At 34.1% G+C, this 23400-nt stretch overlaps 2 protein-coding genes across 5 annotated transcripts in view; both read right to left on the bottom strand.

Moving 5' to 3' along the window:
• LOC126976380 (protein lin-10-like) overlaps window positions 1-14979 on the bottom strand; it is a 222462-nt gene extending 207483 nt beyond the window's left edge. Inside the window, exon 1 of the mRNA XM_050824680.1 lies at window positions 14825-14979. The gene's annotated coding sequence lies outside the window, so the exon portion shown is untranslated. The remainder of the gene's footprint in view (window positions 1-14824) is intronic.
• A 2392-nt stretch (window positions 14980-17371) lies between these two features.
• Window positions 17372-23163, bottom strand: LOC126976416 (epidermal retinol dehydrogenase 2-like). 4 transcript variants are annotated; one of them, XM_050824737.1, is made up of 6 exons: window positions 21977-21992; window positions 21191-21336; window positions 20795-20983; window positions 19929-20261; window positions 18871-19115; window positions 17372-17728 (listed from the first exon to the last, which is right to left on the bottom strand). In XM_050824737.1, the coding sequence occupies exons 2-6, from the start codon at window positions 21191-21193 to the stop codon at window positions 17536-17538; spliced, it is 963 nt and encodes a 320-aa protein (XP_050680694.1). In that variant the 5' UTR covers window positions 21194-21336; window positions 21977-21992; the 3' UTR covers window positions 17372-17535. The 4 variants fall into 4 exon arrangements, with proteins under 4 accessions (XP_050680694.1, XP_050680693.1, XP_050680695.1 ...); XM_050824736.1 differs by lacking the exon at window positions 21977-21992 and adding an exon at window positions 21617-21887; XM_050824738.1 differs by lacking the exons at window positions 21191-21336; window positions 21977-21992 and adding an exon at window positions 22983-23163.
• Between the last annotated feature and the right edge of the window lie 237 nt (window positions 23164-23400).

The raw sequence follows: 23400 nt of genomic DNA, 5'->3' as shown, positions 1-23400 counted from the left end.
GAGGACGGCATACTAGATATTGAGGAAAGTCATAAATCAACCGACATTTTATGATTTTTTTTTTTCAGAATTTTTTTCCTAACTAATTATTTTTGCAAAAATGTTAATTTTTAGAAAAAATGTAGAAAATTTCTTTTTTTAATGGAATGCATCATTTTTTTATTCTGTCTACAATAAAAATCAATCAATTTATCCAATTGAATCATTGATCAACCTTTAAACCTCGAGAATTCATGAGAATACTGTAAAAACGTGGTGGCCCTTATTTTGTTTTGACTAGTATATATCTTTTGTTTTCGAATAGTGTTTTTGAAGTCGGTTGTTTTTTTGTTATTTTTTTTATTTTTGTGAATTTGAAGTACACTAACTAACAATTTGTCTAAATATGTGTGAATAAACTAAGTTATTCAATGCAGCAATGAACGTAAGCGCTTTGCAATTTGATTACAGACAGAAATTCTGCCACAAATATTGAGTTATTCGTAAATTTATCATCCACTTGCTATACGTATGTATAGCAAATTTAAGACTTTTATGGTTTTCTCATATATGCCATAGTCAGGTCTGGACCATTGCAATGGGACAGCACGGGAAGCACTAGCTTTCAAATAAAAAAAGAATTATCAAAATCGGTTACCCCAGTCGAAAGTTTTGAGGTAACAAACATAAAAAACGAAATACCGACGAATTGAGAACCTTCTCCTTTTTTGAAGTCGGTTAAAAATGGCTCTGTCGTAAATTCTTCTACTCCAGAGTTGTGAGTATCTAAGTGATCGGACAGCCTGCGACTAGATTATGACAGCGCAATATTATATATTTTATATAACAAAAAAAAAAAAAAAAAAAAAAAAAAAAAAAAAAAAAAAAAAAAAAAAAATGACGACACCAATACACTGAGCAGTCCCTCCCACCAGCGCCGGCGGAGTAAATTGATGTACACAATATGAATGATTCATATTCACCCACTAATAACACACATGCCGCTTTATTTCCCGTGTATGAGGAGGGCTCGCACTTCCAAACAAATACATATCGTATGGCTTTATCATGCAAAGTTATACTATTGTTATTTAGTGTTACGTTGTTAGCCACCATCTTATTTTTATAAGGCTGGGTACACATACAACGAACGACGGCGAACGAATACGAAGAGTGGAATATAAGGGAGATATTTGTATAAGGACTTAAAGGTTTATATCACACCCCTATAAACATCAATTACCAAAATTTATTTGTTATGAATATCCTACTAATATTATAAATGTGAAAGTTTGTATGTCTGGATGTATGTTGAACTTCTTTAACGCAATATCTACTGAATAGATTTTGATGAAACTTTACAATAATATAGCTTACATACCAGAATAACAAATAGGCTATAATTTATAAAACTATAGTGTGAATTATACAAAATATAAAAGAAGTGTGATTGCTACTAATGAATACAACTAGCGCCATCTCTTATCAACTAGCAAGGAAAACATCAATACAATTTACATGGCAAAACAACGTTTGCCGGGTCAGCTAGTATATTATAAGTATAGAAGAAAATCCTTAACAGAGAAGTAGCATCAATTTTGCAATGCAATTTGGTGTAGGTATTTTTCGTTTTAGCCGAGGATACGTTTTCCCTTTATTCAAAAGCTGCGTAGTAGTAGAAAACTTATAAACATCAAGAAGTTTTTTCAAATAAAATATAATTCTTTTTGATTTGATTTGAGCTATATAACTGCTTTATCAGTTACTAAAGACATTTATGTAAAAAAAAACAGTGGCGCTCCTGGAGGACCGACAGAAGTGGTTGAACGAATGCGTTTGTATTTTTTTAACCGTCCGGAAATATTTGATTGTGCGGGTTATACCTTAAATGAAGTTTTCTCGTGTAACAGTGCCGCAAGTTGATGTTTTCTCATCTTATAAAAATTCCAACACGCATGTGTATATGTATGTACATAACTTAATATATGTTCATACTTATACACAGAGGTGTTAGTAACATCAAAGATAACAATAGTATGGCGATTTCAATGGTTTTATTCGATCTCAAAAAATACCCAATAGGCCTAAAGACGTTTTCGCTACAAAACTATCAAAAATTAAACCCAAGAAAATAGCAAAGCATTGACAAATTTCAATGACTGTTCTTGTGTGGGCTTGTACGATTCATCATTGTATCTATATCTAATAGCGCTGCTGCCTCGTTTTCTAGTTATTAAATAATCCTTACATGTTTTAAAGCATTAATATCTCTGTCTTTATTGTTTTTTAACATTTATATTGTTATTTTTTACTTTTCTTTATTAAATGTTAATTGCTCATATCTATTGTAATTGTAAAAAAATTGGTGGCAGTTTTTCGCAAATAAAAGATTATTATTATTATTATTATTATTAATATATAAAATTCTCGTGTCATGGTGTTAAACTTTGAACTCCTCCGAAACGGCTTGACCGATTCTCATGAAATTTTGAGTGCCTATTGGGTAGGTCTGAGAATCGGACAACATTTATTTTTCATCCCCCTAAATGTTAAGGGTGGTCCACACGAAATTTTTTTTGACTTTTTTTTTAAATTTGGTTTGATTATGAGTCAGCATTAAAAAGTACATACAACATCAAATTTTCACCCATCTACGATCAACAGTTACTTTTGTATCGTGATTTTAATATCGGCAATACAACGTTTGCTAGGTCAGCTAGTATTAATATATATATTCCAACACAGAACTGACCTCTCGCCCTCTACCCTTATCCTGGCCCCACGCTTCTCCCTCTCCGCCACCGATAAGTTTACACACTGATACACTCTCATTAAGGCCGCTATCGTAAAAAATCGCCTAAATAGCGCAAAATTGAAACCATTTCTTAACGGTTTATATAAAGCTTTTATTTTTTTTAAATAAAAATAAAAGAACAAAATTAATTTTTTCTTTACATTTCTATCTTTATTAGACAATGCGAAAAAAAATCACCGAACTACCCATAACCTATACAGATGCTAATCATTCAATCTATATAAAAATTGTTCGAAAATTGATAAATTCATTCAATAAATACTATTTAACATGACATAGTTTTGTATTATGTTTGTAATAAATTAAAAATGGTTCTAATTTATTATATTAAATTTATGGCGATCTTGTGCGAGAGCGGAAACTTACCTCCCCTCGATTCCCCAAGGCCAGGGGTGCTCAAACTGTCGATTTTATAATAAACTAAAATCGGTAATTACGTACCATCTTATGAAAAGTATGCTCAGGACATGCAGTGTCACGTTTCAACATCCAAAGTCACTATTTAGTTAAGCTTAGAACTTTAGAACGCGTTCGTTTTGTAAGAACCAATAAACTCGCAATTTTGAATAATAATTACGAGTTTTTTGATTGACATTTAAGAGCAGAACTATGCTTTACAATTTACAATACCTTGACTAAAAAAATGCATATTTTGCGCAAAGCTAATATCTATGTCATCGTGACACTCTACCTAGACGACAATCCTTCATCACACATACTTGAAGCCTCTCAGAGCCGATCGATCGTAGTCTAACAATTTTGAGGTAGATCGCCAGCTGTTCAAGCTTGAGCACCCCTGCCCAAGGCCATCGGCGCGGTCCCTAGCCTTAATAACCAGCACGTAGTATTTTAATGATGTAAATAAATATCACGTCTATAATTTTATAGGCATGAGTTTAATATGTTATAATCCTATCGATGTCCAACACTAAAAACTTCTTAACCCGACCTTTTTGATAATTAAAGCTAGTGTTGTGTACAGCTTATCAACTATTTCGTTTTCAGTTTAGTCATATATTATATCAATTAATGCGACGATGAATATCAAAACACTATTAGGTATCTATTATATAAATCTGCACTGTACGGTCCAAGTAATAAGATTCAGTACTCTGTGAATACCTAGATCACTTGGCCTGGTGTAATAAAAATAATAGTCCACAACACTTAAATAAAATAAAGTGCAATGTTGTATTGAAAATTCTGATACCCATATAATAAACTTGTGTTATGGGATGTTCGCTTAAACCAACTTATATCTAAAATAATAATACCATTAATAATGCAGGAGCACGCAAACATTTAAAGTATTTAACAACATTTTTAGATCCATAAGTAATACATGTAGAATCTTCCTATAATATGCACAAATACATACAGTATTTACGACGTATAGACGTCGCTTGATTGTGTGTCTTCAACCGCATTTATCCGCAGTGTTCCGAAGAGCTGATTGACCTGATTCCTGCCGCCGAATTCCACCTTCGCACGAAACACCACAAGCATGGATATCATCCCCACCTTCCTCTACAATGCGGTTTCAAGGAACTTTCTTCCACGTACCCTAAAACTTGGATACTTTCAAAAAATGCGGGTACTTACTAAAAGTTTGCAAGAGAACGTGTACGGCGGTGATCAGTTGACATAAGATGCGTACACTCGTATTCTCTGTCATAAAAAAATTAATAGAATTTGAAGAAGCGAGACAATGCGAGACGTATTACAACATCTTGAAGGCACACCAAATTATTCAACGCAACTTTTATGAACGGTCTATTTAAGCTTTATTTATCGTCAACGTGAACCACCTGGCCCTCATATTTCTTCCCAATTACTTAAAGCCTTATTCGTTTCTTGAGATAGCTCGAGAATGGAAATTGTTGAAATAAATTCAGATAATGTTGCCCCAGGCGAAACAGTTTTCTTTAATTGTCGATGCTTTATACGAATTTGCCAAAGTAAAATCAACAATTCTTTACAAATGAATCAATATTTCATATATATAGTATTTGTGGCAATAAAGGAACATGTAAAGAATAATTAGGTTTTAAAGAACATTTCTACTCTTTTAAAACATAATCTGTCACTTATGAGAACAATATTTATAAATATCCTGTTGGTAGAATAGAATATATTATTTATTTACTATAGGGAGTGACAATAACATAGCAAATTGAACAACACTTGGTAAACTCCACGAAGCTACAGGAGGCCCTACGGAGGTCTTACTTCTATCTAACATATTACACAGCTCTAGTAAGGTAACCAAAGTGTAAGCACTAAAGAAGGGAATTATCATTTGTTATACATTTGGCTAAGCAATACATAAATAATTTAAATGTGGTAAATAAATTTTTCAGTCCATAATTATTGGTACTAAGTTTAATTAGTGTCATACTCATTATTGTGTCTATTATGAAAGTGTTTGTTTTTTGTAAATGTTCTTTCAGAATGTGTTTATGTTTGCATATAATTTTCCTAATACTGGTTTTGTATTGATACAATCGTAGGTACCATACATATATAAAAATCCACATATTATGTAATAACATACCTACTTGTTGTTAATTTTGTATAAGAGGTTATAAATATATCATGAACCGTGTTAAGCAAAACAGCCCACTTTTAAGGCGAAGAGTAAGCAGAAAACATGCAAACATGATGTTTTTAGACAAGTTTTGTGGTGAAAGTATATATAGCATAGCGAGCTATGAACACTATTTAATCCTGTTACACATATCCTAAAGTCTTATTTGTAGGTTGCTAATGCTTGCTGTTGGTTATAGTTAACACTGCCGAGCCTTTTTGAACTACCACTTTTCTTTGAAGTTAAACAAATTTTTTTTTATGGCGTGACGCATTTTTTTGGTACTTCTCTCAGAAAAGTTATTCTTATAGCTTGTACTTTTATGTGTAGGTTCATTTATTCAGATAAGTAGTGAATAACGAGGATTGTAAGCATATAAACTGTTTTCCACGCAAGAATTTTGAAAATATTGGCTTTGTTACATAGATGCCGGCATAACTCATATCGCTCAAGGTCGCTGGCATTTAGTGTCGCCTTAATCCAGTATATTGAGACTGGTAACTACAGAACCCTACACTTCACGTGAGGAGAACGCATTTGTCCGATTTTTACGACTCGTAAAATTCCAAAGCGTAATATAAATTTAAGAGCTGGTGTGGCTCATGAAAATTTTTACGTCTATTATGTACTAGCTCTCAAGAAAGCGAGCAGCGATTATAATTTATGCGGAGAGTATCGTTTAAGAGTCATTGTCCGGAAAGCATAAAAGCTTTTAACATCGGCCTGATGTGGCACCGCGGCAGATACTCCCACCCCACTGATTCCTCGCGTCGAAAATATAAAATGAATTGAGGCTGCTTAGCCCGCGAGTCCATTAAATATATTATCGCCGAGATAAAAAATTGCCTCTCGAAACCTTCAACAGACCTTCCGCTGACCTCACAAACCACCAACGAATTTATTCGACAAGTTTAAGAGCTGCTTTCACTTAAAGCATGTCAAGACAAAGCGATTAATCTTGTGGATGTTACTCAAAACAATTTATTATCTGTACCAACAGAGGACCGGAACGCAAACCATTTAACAAATAGGTAACACAGGAACGGTAACATATTACGTACGATATTAACATTTTGCTTCGTCAAAACTATTATTACTTTGAGCCAACTACGAACCAACCAGATATACGCTTAACAAAAGTAGGAATATATGAGGAAGAACTATATGTACTAGAAGTGACTTCGTCGTATTTGTTTTCGATAGATCAATAACAGAGAAATGTGTCTTCTTTCTGACATTAAGACTCTTGTTTGACATTGTTAAAGAGAATAATTCAATAATTTATTTATTTGTAACATGTGTAAAAAAATTATTCGCTTGAGCCGCCCTAGTGAAACTCTCTAGTAAAAAAGCGATTGTATGCAATTGTATGAAACGTGTAGTCATTGATGGATTGACAGATGTCTGGTATAATCTTGCAAAAAAAGGAGATAGCCGAAATACACTACGTGTTAAGCAACTGTTCGCTTTCAAACGTAGCCGGATTACACTTCGTCGCCTCAGATTGTAATAACTATTTCAAAATTTGGCAAATCTCACCACACGATTCTTACTAAACAATTTTTTTAAGGCAGTCCAACGTCTTATTACGCAGTATTTACATCCTCTTTGGTTTTAGCCTTCTGCACTTCCTCTCTGCTTAAATTTATACTGTCCTGTGTCCGACAACATTCCGAAATATGGATCTAGTTTTCACATCATAAGATACATAATAGCTTTAAGGGTAAATGTATACACTTCTATAATAAAGTCCCAGCCACTGTTCAGGCATTATCTATAAATAAATTTAAATGTTTTATAAAAAAATGGCTCTGTCGTAAATCCTATAACTCCACTGCTGAATATCTAAATGATCGGACAGCCTGGGACCAGATTGTGATTATTTTATAGCGATAGAAATGACTGTACAATATTGTATATTTTTATTGAAAAGAGCGCAAAAAAAGAATGCTGGGAGAGTTTCTTGCGCCGCTTCTTCTCTCTCAGAGCGCCATTTGTTTCCGAAGCGGTAGTAGTATCTCGTAGTTATTAGAAATGACATCAAAAATAATTGTAAAGGAATCCATTTTGAGAAAATAAATGCCTTTTATGCCTTTTACATCATGTATTCATTTATAGATACACACGTTGATTGTTTTTGCTAATGAAAGTAGGTAAACCTATGTTTTTTTTATGTTAGGTACTAATTTTCTGGATTTAGATTATCATCGATTAGGGAATAAATCTATTATATATTATTATAATTAGCAAAAAAATTACAATTGACAAACATTGAGCAACTTTTCACATGGCATCATTACACATTTTCCACCCCCCATTTAACTACATTGTATTTAAAGCTTTCTAGCTTTTTCCAGCCTAAATTTTAAAAGACCAACAATATATCTCTAATTACAAATTACCAATGATTTATAACAGCTATAAGCTTACAAACTATGGCTAATCGGAGTTTATTCTTCGTAAGGCCAGTAAGTAATACTTTCTGATTAAGAATTTATAGACAATAACATGTGACAACTTGTTTTAGTGCGATATATTTGTCGACTTTGGAAAAGTCGAGTTTAATTGAGATGGGCAAGAGATTATGAAAAAAAATAAGGTATTTTTTCTTACAGTGCGGCGAAAACCTCAGATAATTCCAATTTCCAATTCTAATTCGAATGCCATGACGGCCCATTTTCATACAATAGCTATGTACGCGAACTATAGACCTATTTTCTACCGAAAATAAATTACAGTGTAACAATTTGACAAGTCACGAGCGCACAATTAGAGAACTAACAGAAGTTTTGCTTGAAACACGGCTGCTCACGTGTTTCGGAGTTATGGTGATGGTAAACCATTAATTATTTACGGCCGTTCCCAATATCTAATATATAAAATTTTCGTGTCATGGTGTTCAACTTTGAACTTCTCCGAAACGGCTTGACCGATTCTCATGAAATTTTGAGTGCATACTGGGTAGGTCGGACAAAATCTATTCATCACCCTAAATTTTAAGGGTGGTCCACAAGATTTTTTTTTTAATTTTTTTGACATTTTTTTTAAATTTGTTTCATTATGAGTCAGCATTAAAAAATACATACAACTTCAAATATTCACCCATCTACGATCAACAGTTACTTTTGTATCGCGATTTTAATATCGGCAATACAACGTTTGCTGGGTCAGCTAGTACTATATACAGATAGAGATAAATTACTACCTTCTACTCTCAGTAATTAGATGTCAATAATCTGAAGCTGTCCCAATATACCCGATAAGTCATTCTTATCGCCTTATATTGGGACGCGTGAATTGCAATTTCCATACAAACTTCTATCGCTGGTAAGCTATACGTCGTCCCATTGACAGACAGCGTGTACGTCGATAAGTTTATTGGGACAGAAATGTCAACGATAGTTACGATTTTTATCTCAACTAAGCGATAGACTGAATATTGGGAACGGCCGTAAGACGATATTACACAAATAAAATTTGAATAACAAAATTTTATGAACGATGCGGGGCTAAACCCACGACCTCTGGCGTTCCATGCCAGTGCTCTCCCAACTGAGCTAACAGTTAAGACGATATTAATTACAGCATTCAACAGTAATGTGTAAACATAACTGTGTTTCGGTCTGAAGGGCCGTAGCTAGTGAGATTACTGGGCAAATGAGACTTGATATCTTATGTCTCAAGGTGACGAGCGCAGTTGAAGTACCGCTCAGAATTTTTAGGGTTTTTCAAGAATCCTGAGCAGCATTGTAATTGGCAGGGCGTATCAATTACCATCAGCTGAAAGTCCTGCTCGTCACGTCCCTTATTTTCATAAAAAAAAAACTTTCTTCTGATGAAGTATCAATATATCGTGTAGATTCAAATATTAAAAAATGTAAACATTTAATTATAGGTACGCTTTATACTAAGTATTAGCTTCACCTGTATATCAAAATATCAGAATAAATTGATATATGAATACTTACCAAAGACCGAAGATAACACAATGTTTTCATAACTTTATCCTTATATACAAACTTAATTATTAATTTTATTTAATAGTCGAGTGTACCCAAAACAAGTATTAAGGCGAGACAAAATAATGGCATAATAAAATTTTCAAGCACCGTACTTCGGAAAACGATCGGATAGCGCACCTGCTACAATTAAGGCCTTTTAAAATGCTGGTTCGAGATAAATTTTTACTAAATCGGTACGATTGGACGCTTATATATAAATAATAATATATAGCTGACCCGACAGACACTGTTCTGTCAATAGAAAATAACTAACTGTAGTTTACAACAAATCTCAGTATATCATCACTAAAATATACCTACATACACGGACGAGTAAAAAAGAAGGACTCCGTGTCACCTTACATAACAGTGAAGCACCAAAACAAGCCGGTAAACGTGTAAATACATAGCCCCACGCACACACTTACACTAATGCAAGCCGATCGGCCGCCATTATGAGATTTGCCATCGTCTGACAGATCAGTTTGCGTCGCAACAAAATATTTTAAAAATGCCGTCGTGCGTTGTGATAAAGTATAAAAACGATACTATAAAAGTATTTGTGGCCTTATATGATTATTTTAGAGAGAAAAAGTTGTGTAAATGGTATCCCCCGTAACCGCACACACACTAGCATAAAGGTGCTTCACTTGCTAATATCACGGCGCGGAGTCCTTCTTTGTTTACACGTCCGTGCCTACATAGTATAAAAATAGTTTGAAAAAACTAAAATAGCACGCTTTGGTTGAAAATGTAATGTTTGAAATTTAAAATTAACATCAATCCCTGTCTTATTGATGATATATGAAAAAAATATATAAATTAACAAAAATCTTATTTTGCAAATTGAAAAATATAATAATTTTACCGTTTTAATGTTTTGTCATCGATCCTCGATAAATCTATGAAGTTTGAACGAAATCTGGCCGTTTAAATTGGGTCAAAATCGCGCCCAAATGAGTCGGTTACAAACAAACAAACATACATACATACAGGTGAAGCTAATAAAAGCGTGTAAAAAAATTATGTAAGTATTCGGTAATAACGTTGTCTAAAGTCATCGAAAATGTTAAATCAAAGTTACGGAGTAAAAAATGTAACAAAAACGTATATTGAATGATTTTATTATATGTAGTAATAAAAAATGATAAGGAGTAATATCGTATTTGTGTAATAGTTATTTATGCAACTGTTGTGTAATAAGGGGTATTAAAACACGAATGTGGATTATTAGAACATTGGGTGTTTTAATGTTGGCAATAAGCTCTGTTTCAGAATCTTTAATAGAGGATTTAAAGCATGGGTGTAGATAAACAGCTGTTACATTACCGCTTCATTATTGCCAACTTTTTACAGTGTTAAAATGGATATGGTTTGTTATCCATAAGAGATAGACATATGCCATTGCGGACTTTTCTGTAGATCTATTATAAGATACACAATCCACCATACATTATTTTGTTATATCTCAAAGGGTTTAGACAGCGTTTTCATTGAAAGCTCCTAGAAGACATTTTTTTCCGACACCTCCAACAAATATCTTTAATGTAAACAAAAATGTATAAAAACTTAACATATTATATACTAAAACCTTCCTCGAGAACCACGCTATTCATTGGTGGAAACAGCATGAAAATCACTGCAGTAGTTATAGAGTTCATCGTGAACAGACAAACGCGGCAGAGGACTTTATTTTGTAACTAGCTGACCCGACACACGTTGTTCTATATATATAAATTAAGTTTTATTTTTTACCTCCTGAGAAAGTTAGAAAGATATAAATTCTAGTAAGTTATTCATTTTAAACTATTCTTTCAATTTGATTTCTGAACGACCGCGACGGGGACACATCAAAGGTAAAACAAATTTGTTGTTTCTATTTAACTCCGAGCATTTTCATTTTTATTCACCTTTTAAACCTTCTCTGGACTTCGACGAATAATTCAAGACCAAAATTAGCCAAATCGGTCCAAGCGTTCTCGAGTTTTAGCGAGACTAACGAACAGCAATTCATTTTTATATATATAGATATACTAGCTGACCACTAGACGCTGCACTGTTCTGTCAATAGAAAAAATAAATTGTACCTAAGGTATTCGGGTATAATGTAGTATAAAATCCATCGGAAACGTGTGATCAAAGTTATTATTCTAAGTAAAAAATGAAACAACACATACTCTTACATACTCAAAAAATAAATAAATATCAAGTATCCGGTGGATAAACCCAAAAGGCAACAATAAAATAAATAGTATAGAAACGACATGTGAATGCTTAAGATTAATACAGATTTTGAAATTATGTCAAATAAGACATCATAAAAATTCAGAGAATCAATCATCAAAATACGCTTTACATTCGTTCTCAAAGCGCAAAATATGTTTAGAATAAATATTTAAAGCATTAAGGATGTCAAAATTTTGCATTAAAATGTTCTGCTAATGCTCTCAGCCATTAGAGAGCAATTAATCAAGAAATTGATGAATAGGAATCGAAGAAATATTTACTGAACCATAACAGTATTATCATTGCAATAAACTAAGTAGGCCATGAATTATAATCTCACTGTGATGCTTTTACATACAATTTTCCTGTCAATAATAGCCGAATGAACCTTAATCTTTTCCAGAACAAACCAGGCAAGCATTTTTATGGATCTGAGTGAAAACTTGCTAAAATCCGTTTTGCCGAATAAAATCGAAACTATGCTATGCGAGTTCTCAGAATGGAGCCGGCAAAATGTTGTCCATTTCAACCTTAAGAAGACACAATTCTGTTCATTCCCTACTAAGTCTCTCTTTGTCGTATCCCCTCGATGTGAGATCATTCCTCTAATAGCTGCCACAGACTGTATGTGTATACGTGGCGTCCGTATACTTAATCTGGCCATAAATACTGTTACAATAAAAATAATAAAATATACAAAATATTACATTTTAATTTGGAATCTGTCATATTTATATGATTGTTCATTGAGTTTTCTTATTTTGGCGCCAATACATTGTAGCATACTTTGCGATATTATATAATGGAGTGGGATGATAAAGATAACCGAATCACTATGATTGCATTACACAAAGTAGGTATGGAGCCAATTGCCATTTTTAAAACTCTTCATATGCTTGGTAGTAGTAAAATATTTGTGTACCGAGCTATTAATAGGTACAATGAGGCCTCTGTTTGTGTCAGAAAAAGATCTGGCCGTCCACGTAGTATTCGTACGAAAAAGGTGGTCAAAACTCCATTACTGGAAAGAATTCGAAGAAAACCTGTCCGAAAGCAAAAGAGAGCGAGCAAGAGAGAGATCTCGGGAGATGAAGATAGCACCTAGAACCATGTCGCGTATTTTGAAAGATGACTTAGGACTTGCAGCCTATAAGAAACGTACTGGTAATTTCTGAACTGATAATTGAAAAAAGAATAGGGTGGTAAACTCGAAACAACTACTGAAGCGGAATGCAAAGGAAGGTCACAGAAAAGTTTTGTTTACAGATCAGATTTTTTTTTACAATTGAGCAACATTTTAACAAATGAAATGAACGTTTTTATGCTCAAAGCTCTAAGGAAGCTTCCCAATTAGTCGTCAGAGTGCAACGTGGGCACTATCCGACTTCATGGTTTGGTGGGGTATTAGCTGTGAAGGAGCAACTGAGCCATACTTTTGTGAAAAAGGTATAAAAACATCGGCAAAAGTGTATCAAGATATTGAGAAGGTAGTGAAGACCCTTAACAACACCATGTTCAATAACCAAGAATGGTCCTTCCAGCTCACGTCGTGTGCTTCTTCCACCGCATACAACAATGAAGGGCTGCTTGAATCATCAACACTCAAGTCGGATCGGCTCTAATTTGGCGTTGATGTGAGGTCTCTCTGTATTTTCTACCACATTATATCTTGGGGAGTGTTCTGAAGACCAGCAGCTAAATTTCACCTCTGGACATTATTTCAAATTGTGAAATTAAAATTTCAGACACATCCAGTAGACCACAAAAATTGTAAAGTCCTAGAAAAGCTGGCATTAAACCCTCTGTAAGTACCAAGCGCCTCTTTGAAAACCTCAATATAACCTACACACACAATTTCACATCAAGGTCTGAAGTACCTAGTACCTCAAACCAATTATGACAGTAAGTCACAAGTAAGTGACTCCATCAGGCACTCACATGTAGTTTGTCCCAGGACATGGACTGGAGAATCGTCCGCGCCTACGTCTGCTCGTTAATAATTATCACCGGAGTCTACGTTCATTGTTACATTTGTTATTCAGCTTCAGTGAGTATGGAAGAAAGGTTAGTACATACTGACCACATCTTACAAAAGTGATACAGGGCATTTATTAATCGAAATTGACCTATTGATCTCCCACATTGGTAACATTAACTGCAGAGCATACACATCCATAATTCACTTGGTATGAGCATCTCTTCTAGCGGATACACCAAAACCAAGTGTGCTATATGGCACCCTATTCTCTCATCAAGGACTGACCCTTATTTTGTTTATAAGATGGTTTATTATATGTGGTCTTATAGCTTGTTTCAATAGCTTTCTGATACATTATTTCAAATCATCCTAATTATAAGCAATCTATTGCTACACATAAAATAATACACATTGACAGAATGCCAAAATTGTGCCAATCTACACCATGTGACATGTGAGGATCAAAGAGCACCGATTCATTAAGGTTAGGTATATTGTTGTTTGTTTATTGTAATATATGAGGGGAATGGTGTCCTGGCATATAGCCACCAGGATTGGTTAACTAACAGTGTAACACAGAGCACAATCAATTTGATTTAAAGTATAAAAGAATATTGTGTGCAATTTTGTGCAAGTTATGAAGCGTTATGCAAAAAGATTTTCTTAGAATATTAGTTAAAGATTCTACAATATTCTATATTATAAACAAAGAAGATATGTTTGTAATAAATATTTTTATAATATGAATATTTTATGGAGTAAGCATGTTTTTATTTGCCCAAAATAAAAAATTAAACATTCCTCCATGATAACAATTTCAATAACAATAGATGGGTATTGATAACATGCACATGACATTAAACTTTCATATTACTTACCATATTGAAATGTGCAACTATTTCAAAAGTCATAAAACTAACCATTTTTGCTTGTAATAAATACCTCCTCATAATAAATTATAGTTTTGTAATAAATGAAATACTTCATCAAACACAAGTTTACTAACCCAAAAACATTTTTTACAAGGATGAGCTTATACATGTAAAGCTCTTAAATAATTAAATTCGGATATATGAATAATAAATATGTAAGTAATACTAAGTCTATTAAACAGGGTAACAACTACAAGAAAGTTTTAAGAGGTGAGAGTTCTAATTATCCAATAAAACATAAATTTTCATATATCGATCGAATGTTGATTCCAGCTTGCGCTACGAGATTATAATATTATGACTTACCTTCAAACTTCAGCACCTCCTTGAGGAAGCCGCCTCCACATTACACAATTTCACACAGTACTTTTATTTATATCACAAATTAAGTAATCAAAATAAAATAAAAACAATAAGCTAAGTGAGAAATTAAAGTACACTATTGACAATATTTCATAAAACAAAACAGGTACTTTAGCGCACTAGCATTGACAGTGACTTTGACAATTTGCAGATGCCAGATTGGGGGGGCGGGTCTATCTACATTGCGTTCACGGTTAAATTACCTGCAGCTGTTAGTTAACTATTACCCCTATTCTCATATCAAAACGAGAATGGGATCAAAGCAACCTTATGTCAAAAAGTTAAATTTCGTATGATTCTTGTATTACAAATTGACCGTTCAGTTCCGATTGTGAAGTTACATTCCGATTTAGGGAAATCGTATTACGCGTATTCTCGTTACACGATAGAACGTCAATTGTTGGGAGTAACTGTTTTAGTTGTTAAGTTAATTTAAAGGGAAATGATAGGAGAATACAAAAGTAGAGCAAAACGTGGATAGGTTTGGAACTTAAGGTCAACGGTTTTGAAATTACGTGAATAGCACCACTGGTTCGATGCTTCGAACCTGGGTTGCAACGCTCGGCACAAGGGATCCTAACTGCAACGTTCTAAAGAGGAAATACAACTGTGCCTCCAGATTTTTTAAGCGGAAAATTTCACGTGCGAAATCTAAGCACGTTGTCGGCAGCAGCTATTAAGTTACCCGACTGGAAAATATATGTTATGGGTGGTCTAGAAAGCTGCTCTTGGTAACTTTAAACAGCCGTCCCTGGCGCCGCTTCATATGAGGAATGACACCCTGGACCATCTCGCGGCGTCAGAGCTCTATGCTGAAATTACAGTTTAGACGGTAAACAGTTCGGCGAGATCTTTTTTGGATGTAAAGAAATCGAGTGGATGGGCGGATGGCATTTCTCCGATATGCTGGAAGTACAGTTCAGACGGTAACTATTCGGCGAGCTCTGTTTTGGACGTAAAGAAGTCGAGAGGATGGGCGGATGGCATTTCTCCTATATGCTGGAAGTACAGTTCAGACGGTAAACTATTCGGCGAGCTCTTTTTTGGACGTAAAGAAGTCGAGTGGATCGGCGGGTGGTATTTCTCCTATCATACTCAGAACGTGTGCCTTTGAGCTGACGCCAGTGTTAACGGGTATATTCCGGCACTCATACTCAAAAAGCTTAGTCCTTGACTCATGGAAGTCAGCCCTTGTCCGTCCGATCTTTTCCGATTTCTTCCCGAGAGTTTATGCAAGTGGACTACCAGCTTACTCACAGAGCATAGCATACAGTGCGTAGTTGACGTTTATTACATCCTCTCCAAAGCTGAGTGCTATTTCCTACACTGTTTCATCTGCATATCAATGAATGCCTTAAACAAAGGCCTTGCACGTCTTTCGGACTAGTGCCGTATTGTGTCTTGTGTCTTCTGTCGAGTCGTCTCTTGAGAAGGATTCGGAATGGAGTAAAATTAATCTCTTCTAATTTAGGCCGCAGAATAATCAAGTTTGCGCGTTTACCAACAAAAAACATGTATCGTATCACCGCTCTTTGACAACACTTCCTCGAAATCTCGACCAATTTACCAAATCCGCGGTCATCTGGAGGGAAAAGCGAAACTGGCTTCGGAGAAGCTTGGCGTCACAGAGCACGGCAATACATCAAATACATTTTAGCGCTCTACAAAGTGCAGGTCCCGTCACATATATTGCTGTCATCTCTGGTCTGGCGCACTTCAGTCTAAGCTTGCAACGCAGAGCTGTCAGGGATCTAGTGCCCTGTGAACGGTTAGATCACTTAGCGTTGCGTAGAGACGTTGCTTCATTGTGTCTACCGAATTTATCACGGGTAGTGTTTCGAAGACCTGTTTGACCTGATTCCTTCAGCCGAATTCCTCCTCTGCACGAAAAGCCACTGATAGAGATATCATCCCCACTCTCTAGATGCCTGGCATTCCTCTATGTTATTCAAGGTACTTATTTCCACGTACATCAAACTATGGAGTTTCTAGGACGATGCGCAACGCTCCTGTGATTCCTCTAATGTTGCAAGAGAATGTGAGCGGTGGTGATCACTTAGCATCAGGTGACCAGCTCGTTTGTGAAACTTTCCATCATACGTCAAATATACTTATCGGTTGTAATTGCAGATTGTTTTTCGTGTAAACTGTAATTCAGTTTTCACTGTACTGTTTCTCGCCCTTTTATGTCTTAGAAACCTATTATTTATATTATTGGTCCAAATATTGATTTTCCGTTCCGCTAATCCGATTATTTTTTGATCCGCTAAACGATAACTAATAATAGTGTGTGACTGCCAACCGTTTAGTTACCACGGTAATTATTATTGAAAAGGGACGCGGTATGTAAGTTTCGAGAGAGAATCGTATAATTAGTGTTACCTACTTGAAGGTCGTGAAATTCGCCTGCGAAGAAACTGGTGACTATACTCAGCGATTATACTCGAAGATGGTGAAAGAAGGCCTTATTTATAAGTCATCAAAATTACATTCTAAAATAATATTTTTTATTTATCATCATTGTTATATATTTATAATATCACATTTGTCAAGGCACTAATACAATAGGATTATCAGTCTAATTTTTTTTAACTAAATTTTATTTCATAATTATGTTAAATTTACATAATTTAAAAAAGCTATATATTTTATCTCTATGCGAAATCCACCCCAGTATCCAACAGGTCTCTAATTAATACTGTAGCTTTGCGTGGCAGGATACGTAGTAAATGACCAAGGTATAAGAAATGTTTTGGAATGGAAGCTTCAGGATAATTCCGTCTCACACTGTCCAGGATAGAGGCAGCTGCCTTCTCTGGTGTTATTGAACCAAAGAAACTCGATATTCTGAAACAAATGTATTTCAGCATTTTTTTTTATTGAGCTTATTAACTTTCTGTATCGATATAAATCTAGATTAATCAATCTAAATTACTAGCCTAGCGCTCTATAATCGGCGCGCGGTACGGTGTAGATCAGCGCGATCTTAGCGCTCGCGCAGCGGTCTGTCAATGCGTATTATTTTACCTGTACTAATAGAATGCTTATAATTAGGATGATGACAACCAATGGTATTAAATACCATGCAAAATAAACCATCTTATAAACAAAATAAGGGTCAGAACTCGATTTTGGTGTATCTGAAAAATCTAGTGCCTTAGAGCACTGACGATTTGGGAAGGCTTGCCTCTGGCATAATTTCCTAGCTTCTTCCTACCGGATTTAGAAGTCGGATCTTTTCACCAATATTTACAATCTGACCGTGGCATGACACCAGGGTTGCCATTTCCTAACATACATCTACATGAGCATTTTTGTGAAAATTATAAAATATTTTATTATTATTTTTATCCAGCCTTTCTGTTTTGATATAGTGAATTTAAGGCGAGTTCACAAAATTAATTACAGTTTTAGTTAAAACCGACAAAGCTTCTACTTTCAATGTTTTCTCTCAAAAACCTCGAGCCAAAGTGAGCAAAGAACACTTTTACTCTGAATCCCCGACTCAAAGCCCTACCTTTCCCAAGCGCTTGCCCCACCAACGGACGCTAATACATGGAAAATTACCGGCGGTGGGAGCAATGCCTGCAGCTGCACATGTAATCATACAGATGGCGTTATGGCGATGGCGCTCAATAACAAGACAAAACCATCGCCACCTAGTTAAATAACGGTTTTCAATGCAATGGATGATAAGTATTTTGAAATTAAATCCTAACACATAATATTAAACTTAAATGTTAGTTTTTGACGGAAAGTCGCGGCGACATACACAATAATTTTTCTTTCAAATTGTGCCATCGAGATCTCTACAGATCATCACAATATTATAGAGCTTTTAAGAAGCTGGAGTTCTAGTAGAGATTTAGAAATTGATGCTGTATTGTTTCTTTCCACTGAGACTACAGATCACTCACAAATAAGGGCACAAAATCTAATGTTTTTACAAAACAAACATCACATTTTTTTAAACATCATGTAAAACTTACTTTAGCCGCAGTTGAGAATTTTCTTCAACAATGAAAGGGTAAATATGCGTAAGTGTGACATGGACACCATTAACCTTATTCACCCTTAAATCTTCCATCAATGACTCAGCAAGACCTTGAACAGCAAACTGAGCAACACTCAGTGGCATCTGATCCTTTAAATAGCTGAGGCCAGCTACTGATGTCAATGCTACTATATGACCGTGATTTTTGGCTTTCATTTGTGGCATATACTGGTCTATAAGCTGAAATATTGTACATAATATAAATACTAAGTAATGTGATCAAACACTAATTACTTACGATATCTCATTTGATCAGATAAAACAGTAGGTAGTTTATTTATTAGTTTAGTAATATGCAGTTTTTTTTAAATAAAATATATATATATATATATGTAACATCCATGTAGCGCCGATGCTTATAGTAGTTGATAACTGTATCCTCGAAATTATTGATGACTACATGTACCTAGTACACATATTGGGTAGTTAAGTCCACCTTCGACAAAGAAGTCAAACCACCTTTGACAAAGAAATCAAATGAAGAATTCAACTCACTTGGGCAGCATTTGGCAAGCTGTGCCAGAAGACTACAGTTTTCGATTTGTGTGTATTGCCAGTGATGACATATGGTCTAAACCATGGTCCTTATTGTTTAACACAGAATCTCAGTCGCTCAAAGAGCTATGGAGAGAGTTATGATCTGAATTTATTTGTGCAACAGTTTTAGACAAAACAATTTAACAGAATCCATAATTAAGTTGCTCGCAGTAAAAACTAGTAAGTAAGTAAGTTAGTTCGCAGTAAGTTAAAGTGGCAAGGAGTAAAGAACATTTTCAATTCAAGTTGGTGTTGATTGTTGATCACAGCTTGCTACGAATTATGGGATGGAATCATAATGGTAGTAGGGATTCTGGATGCAGATGTGGACAACTAAAAATAAGCTTCACTAGTAGGAATCCCTACTTAATTCTAAACTAGTTTATTGAATTTTATTTTAGTTTATTTGAAAAAATTAATAATTGAACTAAGATTTCGTTTAACATGACTACTCACCCAAAAATATGAAGTCAGTGTTAGATCTAATGTAACATGTATGTCCTGAGGTGGCTGTGTTACTAATGACCTGGGGCTCGGAATACCACAACAGTAAAACAACATGCTAACAAAACCAACTTCTTTTTCTATTTTCTTGCTCAAATCAACTACATTGTCTTTTTTAGTAATATCACAGGTGTAACTGTGTACAGCAGAAGTACTTTTGTGTTTAATCAACTTGACAGTATTTCTATTGTTTTTTTCATTTATATCAACACATATTACAACCGCCCCAAGTTCAGCAAGCTGTAGTGCTATTGATTGTCCTACACCTCTCCCAGCTCCAATCACCTAGAAATTTATTTAATTATTTATGTAGTGAAAACAGCCAGTAATTATAAGTATTATAACAGAAAAGGAATTTAACTTTTTTTTATGAAAATAATGGATGAGACAAGCAGGATGTTCAACAGCTGATGTTTACTGATACCCCCTGCACATTACAAAGCAGTGCGGCTAAGGATTCTTGAAAAACCTAAAAATTCTGAATGGCACTACAATTGTGCTTGTCACCTTGAGACATAAGATGTTAAGTCTCATTTGCCCAGTGATATTACAGACCAAAACACAATAATGCTTACACATTGCTGCTTCACGAAAATAGGTGGTGTGTGGTACCCATAATCTAGGAGGCATCCTGTGTGCAATGGAGCCTCTCACTGGTAACTGAGTACAGAAGAAGAAGAATACTTAAACCTAACCCTTTCAACAGTGTAGTTTCCAGTTAAAATTCTACTAAATATAATTATTTGGAAATTTATTCCCATTTTTGAAATATATTTATTTATATGTAAGAACAATTTTAGTAATAATATAACACTTACAAGTGCTGTTTCATTCACTAAAGATTTCAACTGTGGTGGGTTGAAAAATCCATAAACAGATCCTATTATTGCATATATAGTATTTAAATAAACCCATATTATGTCCACTACTAGAACACACAGTGAATAAAGTTTCAATAACATCTGAAAGGGCAGCATAGGGTTTAATATACTGCTTAAAACAGATGCCTGTAAACAAAATAAAATTAGGTATATGAACATGAAGTATGTTATATTGCTCTTATATTAATTAAAAAAAATATTGAGTAGGTACCTACTTAAAAAGTTTAATGCTAAATGAAGTAGCAAAAAAGCATGATACTTAATTTACATATTACTATTTTTAATAATAAACTAGTAATAAATGTTGAACAAAAATTTCTATGTTCTACTTACCATACTTTGTTAGCACTTCAAACCAATTCAATAATACTTTCAATACTACAGGAACTTATACAAGTCAGTAGTCACTATGTCCAAAATTATTTAGCTAACCAATATTAAACAATTTTTCTATGTATTACCACTATCACCGAAATTTCCTTTAAAAAAATAACTATTACACCTTCAACTCCATATAAAACAAGTATAAATTTATGAGCAACAAAGCTATTCTAAATTTGAAACGGATATTATAATAAAAAGGTCAAGTGTACGAATGATTATATTTTAGTTTTAAGATAAGATAATAAATTACTGATAATATTATGTTAAGTATAATTGCTCGTATTGAATGCAACCGTAGGTAATAATTATCTGAATTCTGAAATCTACACAAAATTTAAATGTCATTGTTTGATAATATTAAATTTATGTGTGTACTTAGACATGGTCATGGTCCAAACCAGGGATAGGGATAGGGATTCCGAATGTTGTCGTTATCGATGTCAACAATCCTAAATCGATTTTACAGGGGTCGACAGTCGACACAACACTCTACAATAAACTTTAAAATCTTCAAATAAAATGAAATCTTGAAAGATGATTGACTAGTTATGGGGGTTGACGAGGTCATAACTCGAGCCCTACTTGTGTGCCATTTTGTTCTTATTTCAAACTTTTAAGATGCAAAGATTTAAGATTTATAGATGTTAAGTCGTTTTACGTGGGTAGTAGAGTTTTTTTAGGAAGTTTCTTTTTTAACTGTAGTCAGCTGTACCTAGTATTAAAAACCCAACATACATATTATATCACGTTCACATTAAGCCCTCAATTCGTCAAAGAGTGTTTTCAAAAATTTGAAACTTCCGTTATTCTCTTCCACGCGTCATGATCTTTGTTTTTTCATATAATTTTATAGGTTTTGTTTTTTACGTCTCAGTTTTTTTCCACTTCTAGTCATTCTAGAAAATTTTATTAATTTCAATAAAATTAACAAAATTTCAATGCTTGTTCATTGCCCAAGATGCCCAAGAGGCACATTGGCGGCTCTCGTAAAAAAAAAAACGGCACGCGCGTACTAGTGTACGCGCGTTCAAGCACCCGGCGAGAAGCACTATTTTAATTTTTTGATATTTTTCTGCTCAAAATATGAGCTTCTGAGCAAAGAATATTTTTTCTATTCTAACGAGGTAGCGAGGCTAAATGGAAATTAGAAGGAATGGAGAGACTTGTAGAGTAATTAACAAAATTTTATTGTTTGCGCACACCTTATACGCGCACAGCCCATCAAGTCGCTAATCGCTATCGCTAAGTCATAAGTAATTTATTTATTTATTTTATATAACTACACCTCATCATAATATACGATTTTCTAAGTCTTGTGTTACAATTTGTTATTCCAAAGTAAAGGACAATAATTATGGTAAACATAAAAATTAATAAAAAATACTCCATAATTACTATTAAAAAATAAAAGTAATACTGTAAAGTGTAAACTGCTACAACAATAAAAATATGTATTGTCTATACGTGGTAGAAGTAAAACCTTCAAAAATTATAGAAGTTAATTAAATTCTTAGAGGCTATGGTAAATAAAGTATGAAATAAATACTTTGGTCTTAATATGGTCAATATATCTTCGGAATACTGCGTCAATGACTGTTTTTGATCTTGTTGATGATACAGTGCGCCTGCTGCACATTTTCAAATAAAATTTGTCGTCCAAAAACTCAATCAGTCCTGGTATATGGTTGCTAGAATGGCACATGATTTCAACCGCTATGAAAAAGATTACTATCAACGCTACCATATTTATGTTCTCCTGGTGTCTGTGTAGTAATACGTTGAGTTCATGACGTCACAATTTTAAGGTATACTCGCGTCATACATAAGACAATATCTTCTTCAACTAAAACTATGATCGCCTGGTACCAAAACACTGTATAATGCTTCCTTTTTCATTTTCTCCCACGTTAAATTTAATGAATTTATGTGTCCTGCCTCTTTTTACTGTCTCGCTTTTTCGTCTCATCGACTTTCAAATCACAACGATGCTAAATAAGTTTTCATTTAAAAAATAACAGAGATAAAAGAAGAAATATTTTTTAAAAATTTAACCTATTTTTAACCTAATTTAACCTATATTAAAAAAATATTTGAAAAATTATTTATATTAATATTATCCAATTAACCTATCAATTGAAATAAAAGAGAAAAGAAAAACT

This window comes from Leptidea sinapis, chromosome 40 (assembly GCF_905404315.1).
Source record: "Leptidea sinapis chromosome 40, ilLepSina1.1, whole genome shotgun sequence".
Classification (NCBI taxonomy): Eukaryota; Metazoa; Arthropoda; class Insecta; order Lepidoptera; family Pieridae; genus Leptidea; species Leptidea sinapis.
The sequence above is the reverse complement of the archived record's forward strand: the minus strand, read 5'-3'. Positions and strand labels throughout refer to the sequence as shown.

What these genes read in the sequence shown, in the direction of transcription:
- LOC126976416 (XM_050824738.1), bottom strand. An exon ending in TAGTGAATGAAACAGCACTT is followed by an intron (nt 20,262 to 20,794) that starts GTAAGTGTTATA and finishes ATAAATTTCTAG; the next exon opens with GTGATTGGAGCTGGGAGAGG. An exon ending in AATTCTCAACTGCGGCTAAA is followed by an intron (nt 17,729 to 18,870) that starts GTAAGTTTTACA and finishes CATTTGTTTCAG; the next exon opens with AATATCGAGTTTCTTTGGTT.